Source organism: Akebia trifoliata, chromosome 1, assembly GCF_017979445.1.
Source record: "Akebia trifoliata isolate Shusen 1 chromosome 1, ASM1797944v1, whole genome shotgun sequence".
Taxonomy (NCBI): domain Eukaryota; kingdom Viridiplantae; phylum Streptophyta; class Magnoliopsida; order Ranunculales; family Lardizabalaceae; genus Akebia; species Akebia trifoliata.
Genome location: NC_141375.1, coordinates 5,709,445 through 5,734,360, shown reverse-complemented (window position 1 = coordinate 5,734,360; position 24,916 = coordinate 5,709,445). Strand labels below are relative to the sequence as shown.

The 24,916-nt window shown below is 37.6% G+C and overlaps 1 protein-coding gene across 2 annotated transcripts in view; it reads left to right on the top strand.

Moving 5' to 3' along the window:
• The first annotated feature begins 505 nt into the window (after nucleotides 1–505).
• The window catches only part of BGAL17 (beta-galactosidase 17), a 52,012-nt gene continuing 27,601 nt past the window's right edge, over nucleotides 506–24,916 (top strand). The window contains exons 1-5 of one of the 2 annotated variants that reach the window (XM_086436608.1): nucleotides 506–739; nucleotides 911–1,015; nucleotides 1,151–1,346; nucleotides 1,778–1,866; nucleotides 5,479–5,559. In XM_086436608.1, the coding sequence (XP_086292734.1) occupies nucleotides 563–739; nucleotides 911–1,015; nucleotides 1,151–1,346; nucleotides 1,778–1,866; nucleotides 5,479–5,559 (648 nt within the window). In that variant the 5' untranslated portion in view covers nucleotides 506–562. Of the gene's footprint in view, nucleotides 740–901; nucleotides 1,016–1,150; nucleotides 1,347–1,777; nucleotides 1,867–5,478; nucleotides 5,560–24,916 lie in introns of both variants that reach the window. The other variant, XM_086436599.1, reaches the window with a different exon arrangement.

Below are 24,916 nucleotides of genomic sequence, written 5' to 3'. Positions count from 1 at the left end.
AATGAATTAGGTCCGGAGAGGATTGAGTCGATTTGGTACCAATCTGATTGGACTATTATTGGATCTCAACGTTGGATTGGGGATGGATGGGACCTGACTCGATTTGATATACCAGACCTTAGTAAACTTTATAGACAAATAAATAATATAATTTGTATACTATCTAATGTATTTATCGTATCAAATCCTTATCGGATTGGGACATGGTTGTCCCCGATCCGATCCGATCCGATCCGATCCGATAATATATTAGATTGGAACGTTATGAGATCAGATACTTTTCTGAATCCAAACCATTGATCCGAATCGGAAGTAATTAGACTGGAACCAATCGGAGCACATCCTACTAAAAAGAACCATGGATATAATCCGGTCGGGTCGGTTCAGACTCCACTCAATCTTCATCTTTAGAAATGGTGGGCACAGTCGCTGATCTTCATCTGTCGATGATGTGGTGGGCCCACATGAATAGTTGACTGATGAGGACCTGGTCACTTGAAACAAACAGAGGTTGAGTTTAAGACTAAGAAGACTCGTAATTGTAAATGAAGTTCAGACATAGATGAGAAAGACAAGGAGCAGTGGTTTCTCAAGTAAAGTTTCAAAGCTCACAATGGCAAGAAAAACAACAACAATGTTTTTCTTTCTTCTTCTCTTCATTGTTGTTTTTGGATCTTTGTTTCCTTCTTTAACTCCTCTTCCACCACTCTCTTCTCACCTTCAGAACTCTCTACCTCTGGTAATCTCTCTTTCTCTTTATGTTTCTGCTTTTCAGACAAAACCCTAAATTCTAAATCCTAATCTTCTCACTTTGAAGAAAATGTGTTTAAAACTGAAAAAAAAAAAAAAAGCTTAGAATAGATTTAGTAATCGAATACTAATATTTGAAATTTTGAATTAGTCTCACCAGATTACCACCCCAAGTTTTGAAATAGGGGACGACAAATTTTGGAAAGATGGGCATCCATTTCAGATTATTGGAGGAGATTTGCATTATTTCCGTGTTCTCCCTCAAGTAATTCTTTGAATTTATCTGATTCCAGACATATATCTGAATTGTACTCTGAAAGTAATTTTCTCTTTAGTATGTTTTGTTCTTATAATTGTAGTTTTTGTGGTAGAAATTATTGTAATTTGATGCATTTATCAGTATTGGGAGGATAGGCTTTTGAGAGCAAAGGCATTGGGATTGAATACAATCCAAACTTATGTTCCTTGGAATTTGCATGAACCAAGACCTGGTGAATTGGAATTCGAAGGTATTGCGGATATAGAATCCTTTCTCAAGCTTTGTGACAAGCTAGGGTTTCTTGTTATGCTTCGCCCTGGGCCTTACATATGTGCAGGTGACTATTAACTTACTCATTTAGGAATATGTTTAAAATTTGTTCTAATATTTTATTAATTTTACTGTGTTTATAGTGTTTTAGCTTGAGCATGGTTAGGTGGTGTTTGTAGGTGTCGCAATGTAGTTGAATTTTCAAAGTTCTATGGTACTTAAAGAGTTCGCTGGCACTTTATGTCTTATCTTTACTAGCATTTCCATTCCATCTGTATCCTTACGAAGGTTGCACTTTGCATACTTTATCTTGATTTTGTTCTATTTTATTCTAAAGCCCTTTGTCTCCAAAACTGCTCACTAGAGTTCTAGTTATGTGTTCACCACTAGTATAAATTGCAAATTTATTGGTACAAAATTTCTTCATGTTTACGTGAGCAGCTCCCCTTGCATTTTTCTTTTTGATGGTTCCTACTAAAATATATATTTTGGTTGCAGAGTGGGATTTGGGAGGTTTCCCGGCTTGGTTGCTTGCCATAGAACCGGAACTTAGACTAAGATCATCAGATCCTGCTTTCATTCAATTGGTATATTTTTATATCATATCTTTGATTCTTAAAAAGTAGGGAGCTTAGCATACATCTTTATTACTTGCTTGACAATTGCAGCACCAATTACAACCCCTCTCTTGGTTTTAACTTGTGGCTAATTCTTCAAATCAAGAAACTTTCCTGCCAAAAGAAAGAATATATTATGTAAAATTACAACAGTTATATCATAATCTTTAATAGAAACATGATCATGTGATTTTTCGGAGAACATGACCAAGCTCGTCTTCCTTATCTCAATGGTTTCCTTCAAAAAGGAGATGAAAGAAAACGTGGCCTAAGAGGCTTTTATTATCCATTAGGGTAGAGAGATTGATGTTTGATATTTTTTGCATTGAATTACAATTGGATGGTTAAAGTGGAAGTCTATTTTTGGAGTGTTGTGTGATTGAGCATCTAAATCAAATTTAAATGAGAAGTTGATTAGAGGATATATGCCGACTATGCCTTATGGAGTTGAATGTTGATAAATCAAGAAGCAACTTTTTTATAAATTGAGTGTAGTAGAGATGAGGAAGTTCAGATAGATGAGTGGGAAGACTAACGGATATAAAATTTAAAATGTTTAAACTAAGGGAAAGTTAATTGAGATGGTTTGACCACGTGCAACAAAAATTGAGAACCACCGTTGTTAGAAAGAGTAGAAGTTGAAGGTTCTAAAAGAGCTAATTGAAGACCGAAAAGGACATGGATTGAGGTAGTGAGAACAGATATGATTACACTTGAATAAACAAAAGACATTATTTAGATAGAAGTACACGGAGAATAAGATATGTTTGGCCCAACCGGGAATTTTGGGATAAGGTTTTTATGATGACGATCATGAGGATTAATGTAGTGAAAGGCGCCAAGTAACACTGGAGTTTTTACAAATTACAAGATATGTTCGGTCAAACTGGGATTTTTTGGATAAGGTTTTTACGATAATGATCATGATGATTAATGTAGTGAAAGGTGCCAAGTAACACTTTGTTCCTTATGCACCTTGGCACCTAGGCTAGCATAACATATTTGTACATACTAAAGTTATTTCAAATTAGAAAATTCAAATAAAATACAACCATAATATTAAATTTTGTACTACTTCCACAAAATATATCGGAATATTTTCTTCTTCACAACTCTAGACATGAAATTTAACCGACAATTCCTTTATTATACATGTCGATGAAAATTTCTACTCATTTTGCAAAATATTCATTGAATGGCCAATTTCAATTGAAATAATTGAATTCCAGGTATAAAGAAGTAAGCTTTTGATGAAAATATTTGGTAAATTGTAAAATTGAACATAAGTGTTCTTTTTTGAAGAAAATATTATAAGAATATTGATCGATTTATGAAAATAAACATAAACTATAAATTACTTGTAGAAAATACTTGTATATTATACATAATATTCATTCATTTACATAAATATATTTTTTTGATATCCAAAAATTTATTGAAAAAAAGAACTAATAGTTCTCTAAAAGAGAACAAGACGAAAACAACAACAAAAAGAAAGCAGAAGAAACAAAAAGCAAACAGTCAACCAACAAACCATATCAACGGAATTACCTACTACAAATAAACTCCCATCTAAACAAGAAGTCTTCAAACCAGAACCCCCAAAACTCTTGAAATTGCTTATACCAGTAAAACAATAACCCCACAAAGCTAAAAAAGATTTTAATATATCATCTTATTTTTTTATTAAATTTTAAGCATATTAAAACTTTCATATAAAATTGTTCATGGGATCACAAATACCTCCTCCAAAATGTAAGGAAACACTATCTTCATTTCCACACTCCATATTGTTGTTATTAATGTGTTTTCGTGCCTCTTATCCTTTTCTACAGTTTCAATAAAAGATTTCTCTATCTTTCCATCATTTCCAAGAAAACTGTCTTAATTTTTCATATTGATTGAAACATTTCTATGAATTATGCTATTGCCAAGCTGACCAAAATTGGCACCCAAACTGAATTCACCACCTTGCACACAACATATATATTTTTTTGATAAGTATAATTTTATTCAATGAAAAAGAGTATGTACAAAAGGCAGTCGAGGTGACTAGCCTTGCAACAAAAGAAGTTAACTCAAACACAAGGAGTCCTACCTAAAAACAAACTCCATAAAGAAAAAACCTTTGAATTCTAAGAACAATTTACACCAAAAGAATAACAACTCTAAATATTAATTATGAGCTCCTGAGATGAGGATTGATACTGCAAATGGGAGAAGTCCGCACAATATTTGCTTCCTCCTAGAGAATAGCGATTGATTCCAACATTGGAAGAGAGATAAACCGTTCTTGCGACCACCCAACTAAGATTAAAGAGAGCTAGGAAATGGGACAAAAAAAGTGAGGTAAGAGAGCAATGCAATAAAACGTGGTCTACTAATTCTCCATTGGACTTGTAAAGGCAACAAAAGTTTGACATCAAAACCCTTCTTTTGATGAAGTGATCGATTGTTAGAATTTTGTCATGGGAAGTTAACCATATTAAAAAAGACACCTTTGAGGGGACCCTTGATCCCCAAATGGTAGCTAGGAACTGGTTCAGAGAGATGAGGATTCTGCAAATCTAAGAAGATAGATTTAACAAAAAAATATTTTCCTTTAGTGCATGTCCATTCCCATCTATTAATCCCAAGAGGCTCCCTTGGAGTATGCTCAAGCTGTTTAAATGGGTATGCTAGTTCCTGAATTTCCCAATCATTGAAATCCTTCCTAAACCCTAAATCCGACAATGGGGATGCTTCCATTGTGGGTCAACATTTCATTGTTTTCTTTATGAAAAAAATTAAGATAGTTTTCTTTAAACTACATAATACAATAAATACGAAGAGGAATTGAGGCTGTAACAATAGTCAATAACAACCTTTGTTGCAACAAGTTCGCACTCACAAGAAAGATGACCCATATTCAAGCACACAATAACCATACACAAGTGATTGTCATTGCAAGTAAGAAGATCATTGTACTTCTGTTGTTTCTTGGCTTACTTTGCTTTCTTAAAAATTGGGTGCAAAAAAGAGGGTAAAGATGCATGGTTTTGATTTCCCTTTTCTTGCATTATTGGGATTTTTTGTCAACTATGTTCCTTGTGTTTCTAATGATCCAAACAAGGTCATGATTATCTAAGAGGAATAGTTTCTGTCTTAGGTCCCTGGGGAGAATCCCTTAGGACATTATATTGTCTTTAGGGTTTAAAAGTCAAGTGTTCACATAGTGAGAACTCGTTCTTCCATAACTTCCACAACTTAACTGCTAGTATATTAACTTCGTGTGTTGGGAATGTTCCTGTACACATCAAGAGTAACCCTTTTCCATCTTGTTAGGTGACTTGTTGAATAATATGATGATTTTAGTATATTTTTTAAATGGTCACTCATTTTTGGAGTATGTTTCTACTTAATCATTTTTTGCATTTAATTACAATGAAATGATTGAAACATATATTTTCTTGGATTTATTTGTATACATGGTTTTTAAAGGCTACCATGTTTAACCCATTTTGTTATAACATTCATACCTGTTTGTTTTTTTGGGTAGATTGCTTATAGTAGACTGCACTTATCCGTTATGACTTGTCACAGGTTGCAAGATGGTGGGGTGTCTTTCTTCCTAAGATAGCTCCACTTCTTTATAGTAATGGAGGTCCTATTATTATGGTCCAGGTAGGTGGATTTAGTGTTTCTCACTTAACAATTTTCTTTTGATGATGAAAGTTTCATTCATAGAAGATATATGAAAAAACGTAAGAACCGAGTTCCCAATGTATAAAAACGGATTTAGATAAACTATCCTTGTAGAGAATTTTTTTCTTCCTTTTTTCTTTGTGATATTTGAGTTGATTGTATTGATATGTATTAGTAAATATAGCAATAACCATGGAAGAGAGTTTCCTACAACTACTCTTCAGAAAAAAATGAGAGTTCGCTATGGCTTTTCTAAAGGTCTGCAAAAAAAAAAAAAAAAAAAAAATTGTCCACCATCCAACAATCTCTTTAGTAGAGAGCTTCTAAGATAAGTCTTCTAGATCTTTGGTCCTAATTATGCTAATAGAATCTCTTTTCATAGCGTAAGGTCTATAGAAGTTCTTAAAATTTAAAATCTAGAAAGAAAGATTGATTTAATTTCTATTACATTGAATTCTAGAATCCCAACTGACTTGAACCATTGAAGTTATTAGTCTCTATTTGAGTGGTTTAAAATCTCTATCTTGAGGTATGTTTTTGTTAGAGTTCTTATTCAATGTCGTGTGGGCCCAATACTTAAGCCCACACAACCAACCACATGTTTTTAATATAGAAGAGAGATTGAACCCATTGTGAGTGACCTACTCATTCTCTTCTTTATGTTCTTCATTCTCTTCTTAACTCTAATCTTCTAACATTGTATCAGAACACTTCTACCTCTAGATTTACTTGATTTCTCTTCTTTGCTGCCCTTTTTTTTAATCCCTTTCTTTTCCCACTTCAATCCAGTACTTCCAAACCCTAAGGCCTTGGTTCCAAAAAGGGATTAGGTGTTTGATGTTTGTTTGTTTCCACCTAAATGCTTATCTTCCCTTTAGATCTGTTTTATTTCTCTTTTTTCTTCCCTTTTGTGTTTTTAAAGTGCCTTTGAATGATTGGGGAATTGGTGGACAATTTTGAAGCCTAAAATTCAGTTAATTTTTTTTTTTTGTGAATAGTGTTGTGTGAACAGTGCCACGTAAGTAGTGCTTGTGAACAGTGCTTATAAACATTGTTTTCTGGGTGAACAATGCTCCGTGAACAATATTTTTGCGTGAACAATGTTTTTTGCAAAAAAAATCGACTTCTCGATCAATAGTTTGAAATTTTGCCTGGATCTCAGTTTGGGTTTTGCAATTTTATTTTGATCATTATTTCGTTGGCCTCTCAACCTTAGTCGCATATCATAGAATATCCCAAGGGATACTTTATATTTGTTTGAGATTTTTTTTTTTTTTATCTTTGTGCAGATTTTTAGTTTACTCTTCCCCGGATGATAAATTTGGGGATTTTTGATGGTGTTGGTACTTAGATCAACTCTATCAAGTTCAATGACACTAATTAGCTCCCATGGTCACACTCCATGCAAGTATTCCTTTGTGTTAAGAGAAGAAATCAAGGTTTTGATTGGGGATCCATCTCCCCGGAATGACAAACGGTGTGAAGATTGGCAAAATGATAATTCCCTAGTTATTAGATGGTTGTAGACCAGTATGTAGTCCTCTATTTCCTCCAATGTGATGTATTTGGATATAACAAAATAGATCTGGCAAGCCATACAAGAGATGTACTCTCAAGAAAAGAACGTTTCTAGGGTATATGATTTATTTCAGGCGATGTTCACTACTAAACAAGGAGATAGATCCTTGAGTGACTATTATAGCTCTTTTCGGGGTATGTGGGAAGAATTTCAACAATATCAACCTTTGATTACAGACCTTGAGACCTAGAAAAGACAACGGGAAGAATTTCAGGTTGCACGGTTTCTTTCTAACCTAAATCTAGAGTATGCTTTTTTGAAGGGTTAGATTCTTGCTAGCGAGTTTTTACCAACTATTTCCAATGCCTTCTTTCGTCTTCAACGTACTTCTCTTGGGAGTGTCTCGTCTACAGCTCCCAAAGAGTCTTCAACATTAGTTTCTAGTGGTTCATTCGACTCTCCTCGTGGTCGTGGTGGCCGTGATAGAGGAGGCCGTGATGGTGATTTGAAGTGTACCTATTGTGGTTATACTGGTCACACTGAACAATTTTGTTGGGATAAATGGGGTAAATCTGTTTTGGTTAATCAGGCTAAAGAGGCACCTAATCAAAATTCCATTTCCACTTCTTGGACTACATCTAGCTTTGCATTTCCTAATCTTACCACACAGTTGGGAGAGATTCTTTAGAAGTTGACTGCCTTGACTGTAGGACCTACTTCACCCACAACTTCTATGGCTACTTCAGGTAATCCCACATTTATGATTGCCAAGTCTTTTTCATATTGGGTCATCGATTCAAGAGGTAGTGCCCACATGTCTGCTATATCTTGTTTATTTTCTAATTTCCTTTATCTGAATTCTTACATTGTACTAGTTGATGGGTCTACTCATAATGTAGTCGGGAAATTTGATATTTTTCCAAACTCATCTCTTCCTTTATCTTCTATTCTTTTGATCCCTGATTTTTCTTTTAATCTACTTTCTGTTAGTTAACTTACAAAATCATTGCAATGTTCCGTTATCTTCTTCATTTTTTATTGTGTCTTTTAGAATCTCAAGACGAGGAAGATGATTGGTTAGGGGCATGAGAAAGATGGATTATACTATTTAATGCGTGATGTGCCTGCTTCTACCTTGAGTGCTTCTGTTTCATTTCTTTAGTGGCACTATCGGTTGGTTCATGTGTCCTAAATTTATGTCGTATTATTCTTAAATTGAGTTCAGTGTTAGTTTTAGAAGGTGAGACTTGCTAATTGGGAAAGCATGACGGTAGTTCTAGTCTTTTTGATGTAATTCATACAGATATTTGGGGTTCGTCAAGAATATAAAGTTTATCTGATTTTCATTACTTTGTGGTATTTGTGGATGATTATTCCCATATGACATGACTTTGCTTATTGAAAGATCGTACTGAATTACCTCGTATTTTGCTTACTTTTGATAAAGAAATTTTAGTCAAATTCGGTAAACTTGTGAAAATTATTTGTTTTAATAATGCTTTAAAATACATGCAATCTTCTATTCAATCTTTTTGTTTAGATAATGACATTATTTATCAGACTAGTTGTGTTAATACTTCTCAACAGAATGGTGTTCCTGAGCAAAAACATCGTCATTTACTTGATGTTGCTCGTATCATTATGTTTCAGATGCATGTACTTAAGACTTATTGGGGTGATGTTGTCCTTACAACTTGTCATTTTATTAATTGCATGACATCATCAATTTTAAATGGTCAATCACTCTCTCTGGTTTATTCTCAAGTTCATGCTTTTGCTGTTCCTCCTAGAGTGTTTGATTATGTTTGCTTTGTTTACTCATTTGAGCTTTAGTTGGATTAACTTTTTCCAAGATCCATGAAATGTGTATTTTTGAGTTACTCTCGTAGACAGAAAAGGTATAGGTGTTATTGTCCTGTCCTTTAACGCTACTATGTAAGTGCTGATATGACATTCTTTGAGGTTACAACTTATTTTTCTTCTGCCGGTACCTCATTTGATTTGGATCTTGTGTCTTTGTCAGGGGGAGCTACCTCCTACAGTTTCTCCTCTCTCGAGCTTCCAATTCTTCCTGCATATGATCCTTCTACTATCAATGTATTCGTTTTTGAGCACTTTTATCTTCTCTGTCAACCCCAAATCCATTATCAGCTTCACTTGAGGTTCCTCCACATCCACGAACATCTACTTCTACCTTTAGTGATCTTTCTATTGCTTTACAGAAATGTATTAGATTTTGCAGCAAGCACCCAATAGCTGATTTTGTCTTTTCATCGGATGTCACCTTCATTTTGCCAATTTGCACTTTCCTTGTCTGCTATTTCTATTCCTACTTCCTATACGCAGGCATTATCCTCTTCTGGGTGGAAAATAACAATGGATGAGGAGATTGCAGCACTTTTTCATAATCATACTTATAATCTATCTCCGCTTCCACTTGGGAAGCAGGCTGTGGGGTGTAGATAGGTGTATACAATCAAATATCTTCCTGATGGATCTGTTGAGAGGTTGAAAGTTTGTCTAGTAGCCAAGGGTTACACACAAACTTATGGGGTTGATTATAGTAAGACTTTCTCTCCAGTGGCTTGCCTAAACTCTGTTAGAGTTCTTATTTTTGTTGCAATGTGTTATGCTTGGCCTTAATATCAGTTTGATATTAAAGATGTTTTTTTAGATGGAGACTCTTAAGAGGAGGTATATATGGAGCAACCACTTGAATATGTTGCCTCTGGTAAGATTGGACTAGTGTGTCTCTTAGTGAAGACAATCTATGGGCTGAAACAGTCACATAGAGATTGGTTTAATAAATTTAGCTGAGTTGTTCTCGCCTATGATTTGCTAGATCTACTTCTGATCATTTAGTGTTTGTGAGGTATTCTTTTGGTGGAATTATTGTGTTCATAGTTTATGTAAACGATATCATCACTGGAAGTGATCCTAATGGTATATCAGATTTGAAGACTCATCTAACCAAATAGTTTCACACTAAAGACTTGGGTCTTCTTTGCTACTTCTTGGATATTGAAGTAACTTGCTCCAAAAAAGGTATTAGTTTGTTTTAGAGGAAGTATGTTTTGGACTTGATATCTGAGATTGGTACTTTGGGTTCTAAGCCAGTTGATACTCCTATGGATCCCACTTTTAAGCTTGATTTTGAACATGGGGAGATTTATTCTGATGCAGGGTGTTACTGTATGTTAGTTAGCTAACTAATCTACCTAACTGTCACTCTCCCAGATATTATTTTTGTTGTGGGAGTAGTTAGCCAATTTATGCATGTCCCATAACAGACTCATTGGGATGCTATGTTTAGGATACTATCGCGCAAAGGATTATTATAGAGACCTTCACTCTTATATTCATTATTGGCTTCTCAGATGTTGATTGGGCAGGGAGTCGGATTGATTGTAGATCTACTTCTAGGTATTGTACCTTCATGGGAGGTAATTTGGCAACTTGCGCAGTAAAAAACAACAAGTTGTAGTCCGTTCTAGTACTGAAGCAGAATACAGAGTGATGACACATATTGCATGTGAGATGTTCTGGGTTCAAAGTCTTCTAAAGGAGATGGGGATTGAAGTTCCTACTCCTTTGCCTATGTATTGTGATAATCATTCTGCTAGTTATATAGCTAGTAATCTAGTATTCCATGAGAGAACCAAGCACATTGAGGTTGATTGCCACTTTATTCGTGATATGGTGATGGCTAAGAAGATATCTATTTCCTATATCAAGTCAGAAAATCAGTTGGGAGATGTTCTCACAAAACCATTGTCTAGGATTTCCTTTCTTACTTTTTGTACCAAGTTGGGCATGTCAGATTTGTATACTCCAGTTTGAGGGGGAGTGTTAGAGTTCTTATTTAATGCCGTGTGGGCCCAATACTTAAGCCTATTGGAGATATTAGGATAGTTAGTTCTAGTTTGAGTTATATCAGTTTATTTATATTATTTTTCTTCTTTCTGTGTAAGGGCATTTATGTCCATTCTCTTATTATGGGTTATAAATATGTACCAAGCTTTCATTATGAGACTTGAGTTTTCTAGTCTAAAATTCTTCTTGGTATCAGAGCCAAATACAACCCCTCTCCGTTCTTCCTCGTTTCCCTACTTCCTTCATTCACTAAATCTAGCAGTAGTCTCATCCGGAGTTTCTCCCCTTCGGGGGTCCTTTTCTCCTTTGATTCATGTTTTCTTAATCGTATGTTGCGACAAAGACTTTATTAGCCTTTCACATGCTGCAATAGAGATTTGGGCTATGAAAATTTTTTTACCCTACGTTAGGGTTTCTCTTGGCAATTAACCCTTGAGTTGTTGGGTGCAAGTCAATCAATCCTATAGATATCTGAGTTGCGATCAATCTTCAGGCTTATACACTTCTCTTCGACAGCAGTAGCAAGCTCATACAGGTTTGAATTTGACCTGCGATCAACCTCTAGGCCCATATAATCCCCTGCGACAGCAACAGTAGGCCTGAATCTCACCTACGACAATAGTAATAGGTCTTAATCTCACCTGCGACAACATCAATAGGTCTGAATCTCACTTGCGATTAGATCTACATGCCCTATAGTACCCTAAAGTGATCTCTATAGGCCTAAATCTCACATGCGATCAGATATATATGCCCTGTCTGAATCTGACCTACGACAGCAGTAGTAGGCTCAGACAGGTCTGAATCTGACCTGCGATAGCAGCAGTAGGCTCATACAGGTCTGAAATTTGACCTGCGATTAGCCTCTAGGCCCATATAATTCCTACGATAGCAGCACTTGGTCTGAATCTCGCTTACCTTCAGCCTATTGGCTCTTCACGACTTGCGACAGCAACATACAACAGTAGCCAGTTGTTGTGTACATTTCGATCAACCCTAGAGGGCCTGAACTGCTCTACGACAGCAGCACGCAGTTGTTGGGTGATTGGCGATCAGCCCTATAATACTTCTAAGGTTGTGTGAAGACTTGCGACAGCAACAGGGGTCGTTTTTGTAACCTACGATATCTTTACTTTGGTTGGTTCAACCTCACGACAACAGTAGAAGTTTTTTTTTTTTTTTTTGGTGTTGCCGACAACAATTAGTAGGATTATCTGGCCTTAGACAGTACTAATACGGGAGATCTCCTTTCAATCCAAAGTTTATTCCTGTTCATAGTGTGCAATGACGATTCACGAGACTAAGGGCTCTACCACAACCCTTGGGGCTAATTTCTCAGTCCAACGTCTAACCAATGCATCATTAGATGGGTGTAACTTTTAGAGCTGGAATTGGTCTATGCGACTTTATTTGGGTAGTAGAGGAAAATTTGGTTGGTTGTTAGGCATTATTCCTAAGCCACCCTTTACTAATCTTAAATTTGAACAATGGGAAATCGATAATTGCACCATTCTTGGATGGTTATTCAATTCCATGGAGCAACGCATCTACACTATGTTTATGTATTATGAGACTGTCTCCACTTTGTGGTCAGCTCTCACTCAGACATATGCACATGCTCGCAATGACTCGAGGATTTATGAACTTTACTAGGATATTACTTAGGCTACCCAAGGAAATCAGAGTGTTGTAGATTATTTTGGATTCCTTTAGTTCTGATGGGAGAAACTCTCTCATTATGAGTCTTTGGCTGAGTTATCTGTAGAGACAGTCGGGTATGTGGTTAAAAGGATTGCTCGACATCAGACATATCAGTTCCTCATGGGTTTACAACCTGAGTTTGAGGCACTGTGGACCCAAATCCTTAATACCATTCCTCTACCTTCCTTATTTGAGACATTTGCGACTATTGATAGCGATGAGCGTCGTTGCCGTGTTGATCCGTCTCAGACTCAGTCTTTTGTCATTATCTCTACCCCAGATACAGATCAGATGGCTCTTGTGGCCAATTGGGGTTTTTTTAACTCTCGTACTCAAAGATCCAGGAATCGAAGTTGTGGTAGCCGTGGGTGTGGTAAAGGAAGTGGTCTTACGTGTAGTCATTGTGGGAAGATTGGTCATAAGAAAGCCCGTTGTTTTCAACTCTATCCCCACTTATTGAGATCTTTTGGGGGACAATCTCGTACTGCTGTTGTGGAATCTACCTCCGTTGATCATGTTTCCCTTGGTACTATTGATTTGCAACATCTTCAGACACAGATTACAACGATTGTATGGGATTAGCTCCAGGCTCAGACTCCCCCATCCTCGACAGTCGCATCTATTACCACTCTTCCAGGTACCCCTTCTGCATTTTATGCCACTCAGTTTGGCTCTGCTCTGACCTGGGTCATTGATTCTAGTGCCTCTGATCACATGACCGGTGACTTCAATCATTTTATTTCTTCAATTTTTCCTACAATTCATAAAGAGGTTTGCCTTGCTGATGGGTCTCTTACCCCTATTCACAGTAAGGGTACTATCTCTCTATCCCCTGGTTTTCTTTTTGATTTTTTTCTCCATCTTCCACACTTATCTCTTAATCTTATGTCTGTGAGTAGTATTACAAAATTTCTTAATTGTTCTGTAACATTTTTTCCTACTCACTGTGTCTTTCAGGACTTGACTTCGAGGATGATTTTTGGCAAGGGATATGAGAGGGATGGGTTGTACCTGTTTGAAACTCCACCTACTGCTGCCCCAGCTTCTGTGCTCCCACTCATTAGGAATCATAATTTTTCTTTTCAAACTTTAGACTTATGGCATACTCGCTTAGGACATGTTAATTTTCATCACTTATGTTCATTATTTCCTACCTTAAAAAAAAATCTTGTAGTGGACACAAATATCAGTATTCTGTGTGTTAGCTTTCTAAACACACACGTACCTCTTATATTCCTCACATGCATAGATTTAATGCTATTTTTGATTTGGTTCATTGTGATGTATGCGGGCCTTCCCCTATTACTTCTTTTAATGGTCATAGATATTATGTTACTTTTATTGATGACTATTCTCATTGTGCTTGGGTTTATTTAATGCGTTTTCACTATGAGGTACTCCCTATTCTTTTTAATTTTCTTAAAATGATTCAAACTCAATACAATATTACCATCAAATCCCTTAGAACAGATAATGACGGGGAATATATTTCTAATGGGATTCGATCCTATCTCTATGAGCGTGGTATGTTTCATCAGTTAACTTGCCCATACACTCCTAAGCAAAACGGGATGGTAGAACGTAAGAATAGCCACCTCATAAACATCGTCCGTTGCCTTCTGCGAGGGATGCATGTTCCTAAGTCATATTGGAATATGACAGTTCTTACTGTTGCTTTACTCTTGAATCGTGTTCCAAGGGATAGGTGCTTCTTCATGTTCTTCGACCTGATAGCATTCTGTTTCTTATTACACCTAGATCTTTTGGGTGTACCTGCTTTTTTCAGGATAGAACTCCCCATCGCACCAAATTAGATGACCAAGCTACCCGTTTTGTTTTCTTGGGTTACTCAATTATGTCAAAGGGGTATCAGTGCTATGATCCCCTCTCTCATCGTATTATTCATTCCCTAGATGTCACATTTTTTGAAAATGTTCAATATTTTTGTGCTTCATCTTTTTTGCAGGACTTTTTTTCTTTGCAGGATTTTTCTCTTATAATGCTACTATCTCCAATTTTCTCTCTATCTTCATATTCGTTGCCGTTGTAGGTTTACTCTCGTCGCCCTCCCCCTTCTCAGGCTTTGTCAATCTTCTCCTTGGACTTAGGTATACCCCCTTCTACATTTACACCTATTCCTTCTATTTCTGACTCTCACTTATCTATTGCACTTCGCAAAGGTAAGCGAGGGTGTGTTACTGATCACCCTCTCGCCCAGTTTGTTTTCTATCAAGGTTTTTCTCCTTCCTATCGAGTCTATCTTGCCACCACAAATTCTATTCGGGTTCCTCGGTCTGTATCTGAGGCTTTACGTGATCTTATGTGGATTAGAGCCATGACTACTGAGATGGATGCATTGCAGAAGAATCACACCTGGGAACTTGTTTCTCTTCCCTTTGGGGAGTGGACTGTTGGTTGTAAATGGGTTTTCACAGTCAAGTATCTTGCAGATGGTACTGTTGATCGCTACAAGGCTCGTCTCGTTGCTAAGTGATTTACGTAGACTCCGAGAAAAGATTTTGGAGCCACACTTGCCCCTGTAACCAAACTGTCTACTGCTTGTTTACTTATCTCTTTATCGACCTGTTATTCATGGCTTCTTCACCAGCTTGATGTGAAGAATGCCTTTTTAAATGGTGATCTGACAGAGGTCATTTATATGGACCCCTCCTCCTGGGTTTCGTCTTCAGGGGGAGTATTCTAGGCAAGTATGTCGTCTTCTCAAATCTCTGTATGGCCTAAAACAATCTTTGCGAGCCTGGTTCCAGCGTTTCTCTGAGGTCATTCTATTTATGGGATTTTTCAGATGCCACTTTGACCATACTTGCTTTATTCGACGAGGAGTAGATGGCCGTAATACCATTGTCTTGGTTTATGTGGATGATATTATTGTAACTAGAGATGATGCACATGTGAGCTTCTTTGGCTTAAATCTTTGCTAACAGAGTTGGGATTTCCTACTGTTGTTTCCTTCTCGTTGTTTTGTAACAATAAGTCTACTATCATGCTTGCATCTGACTCAATCTTTCACGAAAGGACTAAGCACATCGAAGTTGATGTTCACTTTCTCAGGGAGAAAGTTTGATTTGGTGCACTTAAGACAATCTTTGTCTCTTCTTCAGATTAACTGGCCGATATGCTTACAAAGTCTATTGGACCTTCTGTCACAAACTCTCATCTTGCCAAGCTGGGCCTAGTTGATATATTTGTCCCAGTTTGAGGGGGAGTATTGAAAATATTAAGATAGTTATTTGACTTATATCAGTTTCTTTATATTATTTCTCTTCTTTCTGTGTAAGGGCATTTATGTCCATTCCCTTATTATGGGTTATAAATATATATCAAGCTCTTATTATGAGACTTGAATTTTCTATTATAAAATTCTTCTAAGCCAACACAACCAAGACAGTACTAGACAATTTAAGACATACCGTCATTCTTGTCGTTTCACTCTTGGGATGTCACTTCTTGACTAAGACATTTTTTGAGATTAAAAGAAACTCTGAACCCTATTTATAATAGTGAGTAAAAACCAGTATCGAATGTAGATATGATAATGATGTGATGGGTATTTGTGAATCTTTAAGAACCTTTCGACCTTCCAACTTGCACATTATATAATAGGGAGTAAAACCCAATGGCCAAAGGACCCAAGAGAAAGGTCTGAAGTATCTTGAGACCTTGCCATAACATGTTGTTCCGCTTCATTTGGATTAACCAACTACACATATTATAAAAGATACAAAACTATGCCTTGGTCATCACTAATGCCTCCTCCCATCTTGTGATCTTGCAGAAGAGCATGTAATCTTGTTTCATTATGATTAGCTAATTGTACATATCATAGAAGATCTTCAAAAACTATGCCTTCATCATCACTGTTTGCATCTAAAGATTTTCAAAAACTATGTCTTGGTCATCACTAAGAGCTCCTCACCTCTTGTCTGACTAGGGTTACTGATAAAACATCTATTAAATATTTAGCTTTGTTCAGTTAGTTTGAGCCTTTGAGGTTGATGCCAAGTGGATGTGTCCAGGAAAATCTCACCGTTGTTAATATGTTGTCTTTGAACGTCTCTTAAGTCTAGATTTCTAGTAGTGAAATTTTCTTGAGAGCTCCTCCCCTCTTGTCTGACTAGGGTTACTGATAAAACATCTATTAAATATTTAGCTTTCTTCAGTTAGTTTGAGCCTTTGAGGTTGATGCCAAGAGGATGTGCCCAGGAAAATCTCACTGTTGTTAATATGTTGTCTTTGTATTGGAAATATTAGAATAGTTAGTTCTAGTTTTACTAATATTAGTTTATTTCTTCTTATTTCTTTATTTATTTGTAAGGGCATTTATGACTAATCCTTCATTATTGATTATATATATGCCAAGCTCTAATTATGGAGTAAGGTTTTTCTTTTCTCTTCTAAAACTCTTCTTGGTATCAGAGCCTCCATCTTCGTTTCTTTTCTTCTAAAAAAAAAAAAAAAAAAAAAAAAAAATTTACGATCAAATCTGCGATCAGGTTTTTTGCTCTAAACAACCTGCGATCAGGTTGTATGGCTTGAATCAAGTCTGTGATCCTAACTCTTGGTCATTAACAAACCTGCGATCAGGTTTTACGACCTGCAACAGCCTGCGATCAGGTTGTATGGCCTAAATCACGTCTGTGACCATACTTCCAGGTCCTTAGCAAACCTGCGATCAGGTTGTATGCTCCAAATCCAATCTGTGACCACATCTACAGGACATTAGGAAACCTGCGATCATGTTTTATGCCCTAAAACCTGCCTGCGATCAGATTATATGATCATAAACAAGCCTGCGATGCAAGTAGACAGAGATTGCAGCCTTGCAATCTGTTTATATGTTCTATTCAAGCCTTACGATCAGACATCAGGCTGCAAACAGTCCTTCGATCAGTCTCCAGACCCTGAACAACCCTTGAGATCAGCCCATTAGACCTTAACTACCCTTACGATCAGTTCTACAATAGCTCTAAGGTTGTACGTAAATATTATTTTGTGGCTTTCTTTGACAGCAACAAGGAGCATTTATTTTTTTTCTTTGAATTTCAACAGTAAGCAGTTGTGCACTATCTGACCTTCGACAATACTAAACAGGAGATCTTCCTTCAATCCAAAGTTCTTTCCTGTTCATAGTTGCAATGATAACGCCTCACGAGACTAAGGATTCTACCACAACTCTTGGGGCAAATTTCTCAGTCCAGCGTATAACCAATGCACCATTAGATGGTCGTAACTTTCAGTCCTGGTCTAGGTCTGTACGCCTCTATTTGGGTAGTAGAGGCAAATCTGGTTGGTTGTCAGGTGTTATTCCTAAGCCATCCCTCACTGATCCAAAATTTGAACAATGAAAAATTGATAACTGCATCATTCTTGGATGGTTATTTAATTCCATGGAGCAACGCATCTACACTATGTTTATGTATCATGAAACTGTCTCTTCTTTGTAGACATCTCTCACTCAAACATATGCACATGCTCGTAATGACTCCCGAATTTATGAACTTTACCGGGATATTGCTCAGGCTACACAGGGAAATCAGAGTGTTGCTGCTTACTTTGGATTCCTTCAGTCTCGATGGGAGGAACTCTTGCACTATGAGTCTATGACTGAGTTGTCTGTTGAGGCAGCCGAGTATGTAGTCAAGAGAATTGCTCGTCATTAGATATATCAGTTCCTCATGGGTCTACGCCCTGAGTTTGAAGCACTGCAGACTCAAATTCTTAATACCACGCCTCTACCGTCCTTATTTGAGACATTTGCGACCATTGATAGTGATAAGCGTTGTCGTCGTGTCGTTCCCTCTTAGATTCAGTTTTCTATCATTATCTCTGCTTTAGATACAGATCAGATGGCTTTCGCGGTCAATTCGGGTTTCTCTAACTCCCGTACTCAAGTATCTGGGAATCAAGGTCGTGGAAGCCATGGACGTGGTAAAGGTAATGGTCTTACGTGTAGCCACTGTGGGAAGATTGGACATGAGAAAGCCCGTTGTTTTCAACTCTATCCCCACCTGTTGAGATCTTTTGGGGGATAGTCCCGTACTGCTGTTGTGGAATCTACTTCTGTTGAACCTGCGTCCCTTGGAACTATTGATTTGCAATACCTACAGACGCAGATTACAACTATTGTACGGGATCAGCTCCAAGCTCAGACTCTCTCATCCTCAATAGTCGCATCTGTTACCGCACCTCCAGGTAACTCTTCTGTTTTTCATGCCTCTCAGTCTGGCTCTGCTCCTCTGACTTGGGTAATTGATTCTAGTGCCTCTAATCACATGATCGGTGAGTCTAATAATTTTATTTATCTCATTTTTCCTACTACTCATAAGGAGGTTCACTTTGTTGATGGGTCTTGTAGACATGAGAATGTTCATCTTTGAACATCTATGCTACATTGTTTGGAGTCGCCACCACTCTTTTTTGGAAATAGGTGTGAATGGGCACCCGAATCAATTTTTTGAAAAACTATTTTTTTCATGGCATTGTAGTGACTCTCATTCATGGAAAAGGTATGGTCTACCTAAGATCTATGTAAGTGGATTCGGTTAGAGAATAGGGAAGGTGTTAAGCACCCCATTCTCTCCACCTATGGTGGTTATCTTTAGATTTGACCATTTTTGAAATGATTAACATGACAAAGAAAATGCATGAGATGCATGAAGTGGGTGGGTGCACATAGTGTGTATGTACCTCTTTGAAAGAGGATTTGATGTTGGTGTTGACATAAGACATATCTTATGGGAGAAGATATTCTATGGAGTCAACACACCTTTACATGAGTTGGGATGTTGGTTTAGGATTTTAGAGAAGTTCCATGAATGGAGTTCTCTTAAATCTATAACCTTAATGCATGCATGCTTAACTAGAAACTTAGTATTTTAACCCCATCAAGAGAGTTACACATTTCTTCATCATAGCCAAGCATGTGTGATGTGTGTGCATAGTGTACATTACGATGCATGATATGAGAATGGGCAAAGAAGGGCTTCAACCTCCATTCTTTCAACCAAATCGCCTCAAACATTCCATGCCCAAGGTTGAGGTTCAATCTACTCGGGATGAAGGAGGGTTGTCCATTACATCCTAAAGGTTTCTAAAAAGAAAAAGAGAGGGATAGAAGACGAAGATGCAAGTTAAAAAAAATAAAATAAATAAACAACTATTATCCCACCTTGTCCCCTTGGAAGTCTTGAATGAACTTGAGCTTAAGAGATAAACTTGAGAGTTGAAGGATGTAGTTAAGGGTTGAGAGAGTTGAAGGTTGAGAGATGAGAGATGAGAGATGAGTAGAGATTTTGGTAGAGTTTTAGGTTGGGAGAAGGTGGCTTGAGAGCATGAATTGTTCATAAAAAATGAGGGTATTTATAGAGCTTTTGGAGAACTTTTGGGGATAAAGTGGTCCAACCCTAAAAATAATGAGAATGGACATAAGGTTTAGGTCATTTCTTTTTGGATTTTTTATTTGTTTGAGGGCAAAGATGACATTTGTGAAGAAATCCTAAAAGCATTATTTGGTCATTGGTTTTTTGGTAAATAGAGGTGAGAGAACAAAAGCACTTTTGGGAATGTGAATAAGGGAGTGACATGTGTAAAGGTGGAGTGGTAGGTGAAAAGTAGACCTTGGTTCATTTGTAAATAACACATAAAGCAAGGGTGGAAATATATTTTTAAAATGGACCAATGGGAGAACAAAAGTACTTTTGGGAGGATGTGTAGGAGAATGACATGTGTAAAGGTGAAGTGGTAGGTGAAAAATAGACCTTGGTTCATTTGTAAATAACACATAAAGTAAGGGTGGAAGTATATTTTTGAAATGGACCAATGGGAGAACTCCATGTATGTACTTGAAGATTCCCACCTTTTGAGGGTATGATTGGAAGTTCTCTCAACTTTATAAATTATTACCAAAGACCTAAGAACCTTTTTGGTTTGACCAATCTTTTTGGGAAGGGCATTTTTGAATTTTCACAAGGAAGAGTTGACTCTCCAATTAGATGATGCATTGGGTATTGAGGGCTTATGGGAGATCAACATGTGTCATCTTTTGAGGGAGTGTGAAAGAATGGGCTTGTAATGGACTTGGGTTATGGACTATGGACTTTAAGGGTGGGCTAAAAGAATGGACTTGAATTTGGTCAAAAGGTAGGCTTTGTCTTGGGCTTAGGTTGGATTAGGAAATGGACCTTGATTGTGGTATAGGTGATGGGGCGGTGAATGGAGAACGGTTACGGATCTGGATTGGATCATAGAGGTGGAGTGGATTTAGACCGGATCAGGGACAAGGTTGAGTATGCAAAATTATGTGATATGATGCATGTATAAATGAAAATGATGCCACGTGTCAATGTGGGTCCATTGAGAGGTTTGATTTCTAAATTGGCATCAATTCGAGGACATTTGGATCTTTCCAACGGGTTCGTGCAAATTGGGGTGTTACAGGTCTCTTACCCCTATTCACAACAAGAGTACTATCGCCTTGATCCCTGACTTTTCACTTGATTCTGTTCTCCATGTTCCTAACCTATCTCTTAACTTTATGTCTGTGAGTAGTATAACAAAATCTCTAAATTGTTCTGTAACATTTTTTCCTACCTATTGTGTCTTTCAAGACCTGACTCGAGGAGGATTTTTGGCAAGGGGTATGAGAGGTATTGGTTGTACCTGTTTGGCGCTCCACCCACTGCCGCTTCAGCTTCCGTCCTCCCACTCATCGAAAATCATACTTTTTCTTCCCAGACTTTAGACTTATGGCATGTTAATTTTCAGCATTTATGTTCATTATTTCCTACTTTAAAAATTTTTGTAATGGACACAAATTTCAGTGCTCTGTGTGTGAGCTTTCTAAACACACACGTAAATCTTATATTCCTGCATGCATCGTTTTAATGCTATTTTTGATTTAGTTCATTCTGATGTTTGGGGGCCTTCTCCTGTTACGGCTTTTAATGGTCATAGATATTATGTTACATTTATTGATGACTATTCTCATTGTACTTGGATTTATTTAATGCGTTCTCGTTCTGAGGTGCTCCCTATTTTTGTTAATTTTCTAAAAATGATTCAGACTCAAGTACAACATAACTTTCAAATCTCCTAGGACCGATAATGGAGGAGAATATATTTCTGATGGGCTTCGGTCTCATCTTCATACACATGGTATGTTTCATCAGTTAACTTGCCCACACACCCCTGAGCAAAACGGGGTGGCGGAACGTAAAAACCGTCACCTCATGAACATCGTCCGTTGTCTTCTACGAGGGATGCATGTTCCCAAGTCCTATTGGAATATGGCCGTTCTTACTGCTGCTTTTCTAATGAACCGTGTTCCTAGCTGTACCTTAGGGGGACAGGTGCCTTTTCATGTTCTTCATCCTAATATCACTCTCTTTCCCATTACACCGAGAGTTTTTGGGTGTACTTGCTTTGTTCAGGATAGAACTCCCCATCGCACCAAACTCGATGACAAAGCCATTCATTGTACTTTTTTGGGTTACTCATCTATGTCAAAGGGGTATCGGTGTTATAATCCACTCACCCATCGTCTTATTCATTCCCTGGATGTCACATTTTTTGAAAATGTTCATTTTTTTCCTGTTTCATCTTCTTTGCGGGACTCTTTTCCTTTGTAGGACTCTATAGTGCTACCGTCACCTGTGTTCTCCCCACCTTCTTCTTCACTGCCGCTGCAGGTTTACTCTCGGCGCCCTTCCCCCTCTCAACCTTTGCCACCATCTTCCTCGGACTCAGATATACCACCTTCTACATTTACTCTTGTTCCTTCTATTTCTGACTCTGACTTACCTATTGCACTTCGTAAAGGTAAGCGAGGGTGTGTTACTAATCACCCTATTGCCTAGTTTGTTTCCTATCAGGGTCTCTCTCCTTCCTATCAAGCCTATCTTGCCACCACAGACTCTATTCAGATTCCTCGGTCTGTATCTGAGGTTTTACGTGATCCTAAGTGGACTAAAGCTATGACTACTGAGATGGATGCATTGCAGAAGAATCATACTTGGGAACTTGTTTCTCTTCCCTCTGGGGCGCGGACTGTTGGTTGTAAATGGGTTTTCACCGTCAAGTATCTTGCCGACGGTACTGTTGATCGCTACAAGGCCCGCCTCGTTGCTAAGGGATTTACACAGACTTCGGGACAGGACTTTGGTACCACATTTTCCCCTGTAGCCAAACTTACTACTGTTCTTCTTCTTATCTCTTTAGCGGCATGTCATTCATGGCCCCTTCATCAGCTTGATGTGAAGAATGCATTTCTAAACGGTGATTTGATAGAAATCATTTATATGGATCCCTCTCCTGGGTTTCATCTTCAGGGGGAGTATTCTGAGAAAGTATGTTGTTTTCTCAAATCTCTGTATGGCCTAAAGCAGTCTCCGTGAGCTTGGTTCCAACGCTTCTCTGAGGTCATTCTATCTATGGGTTTTTTCTAGATGTCACTCTAACCATACTTGCTTTATTTGACGAGGAGTAGATGGTCGCAATACAATTGTCTTGGTTTATGTTGATGATATTATAGTAACTGAAAATGATGTATAATGGATTGACAGGGTTAAGAGGCAATTGGGTAATGTTTTTGAGGTTAAGGACTTAGGTTCCCTCAAGTACTTTTTGGGGATAGAGGTGGCCCGTTCACGTCGTGGTATTTCGTTATCTCAACGCAAATACACATTGGATCTTCTTCAGGACATTGGTATGCTTGGTTGTCGTCCTGTCTCTTCTCCAATGGATCATAATTATCGTCTTCATGCTGAATCTAGGGAGCTTCTATCTGATCTTTCATCTTACCAGAGACTCGTGGGCCGTTTGATTTATCTGGCTAACACTAGACCGGATGTGACTTTTGCAGGCAGTGTAGTCAGTCAGTTTATGCATACTCCGCGTACCTCTCATCTTGACGCTGTGTATCGTATCCTTCGCTACTTGAAGTCTCGTCCTGGTCTCGGTTTATTTTATTTGTTTACTACTCAGCCACATTTGTCTTGTTTCACTGATGCTGATTATACGGGTTCTATTACAAACAAGAGATCTATATCTGGTTTCTGTACTTTCTATGGTGGTGACCTTATTTCGTGGAAAAGTAAGAAACAAAGTGTGGTTTCTCGTTCGTCTGCTGAAGCCGAGTATCGTGCTATGGCTCTTGGCACATGTGAGCTTCTTTGGCTTAGATCTTTGTTGACAGAGTTGGGATTCCCTAATGCGGGTTCCTCCTCGCTGTTCTATGACAACAAGTCTGCTATCATGCTTGCATCTGACTCAGTTCTTCACGAAAGAACTAAGCACATTGAGGTTGATGTTCACTTTCTCAAGGAGAAAGTTCAATCTGGTGCACTTGAGACAGTTTTTGTTCCTTCTTCAAATCAATTGGCCGATATGCTTACAATCTGTGGGACCCTCTGCCATTAACTCTCATCTCGCCAAGCTAGGTCTAGTTGATATATTTGCCCCAGCTTGAGGGGGAGTATTGGACATATTAGAATAGTTAGTTCTAGTTTTACTAATATTAGTTTATTTCTTCTTATTTCTTTATTTATTTCTTTGTAAGGGCATTTATGACTAATCCTTCATTATTGATTATATATATGCCAAGCTCTAATTATGGAGTAAGGTTTTTCTTTTCTCTTCTAAAACTCTTCTCTTTGAACGTCTCTTAAGTCTAGATTTCTAGTAGTGACATTTTCTTGATAAAACTGAATGTCTCCCATCTTCTTTATTTGTTTCTGACTCTCCTTAGCTAAACAAGATTGTCTCTGTAAAATACAATTATTCCTTACCTTCGAAAACACCTACAAATGGTTGATGGGGACTCTATCAAGGACTTTTGTTCCTGTGCAGAGCTAGTGGTGAATCGGGAAATCACATTCTTATTCATTTCCCTTTCCCTCATGCTGTTTGGTCGCATTTCCTTCCTTTGTTTAATATTTATTGGTGTTTTCTCTCTTCCTTTTTCGGCAGACCATGACCCTAAACTCAAAAGATGATTCTCTGGAGCTTAACCCCTAAAATTTGGCATATGTTGGGGTATTTTGGAGGAAATAACAGGTTTTGAGGAAACATTCCCTTCAGGAAGTTAGATTTTCTATTTTAAAACCTTCTATAGTTTTGGTCAAAAGATTTTGATAAGTTCAAGGGTCTGTTTATCGAAGATTTTCTTTTTGGATGGGATTCTATTTGTCATTTATGAGCTTGTGCTGGCTCAAGATTTTCTTTATT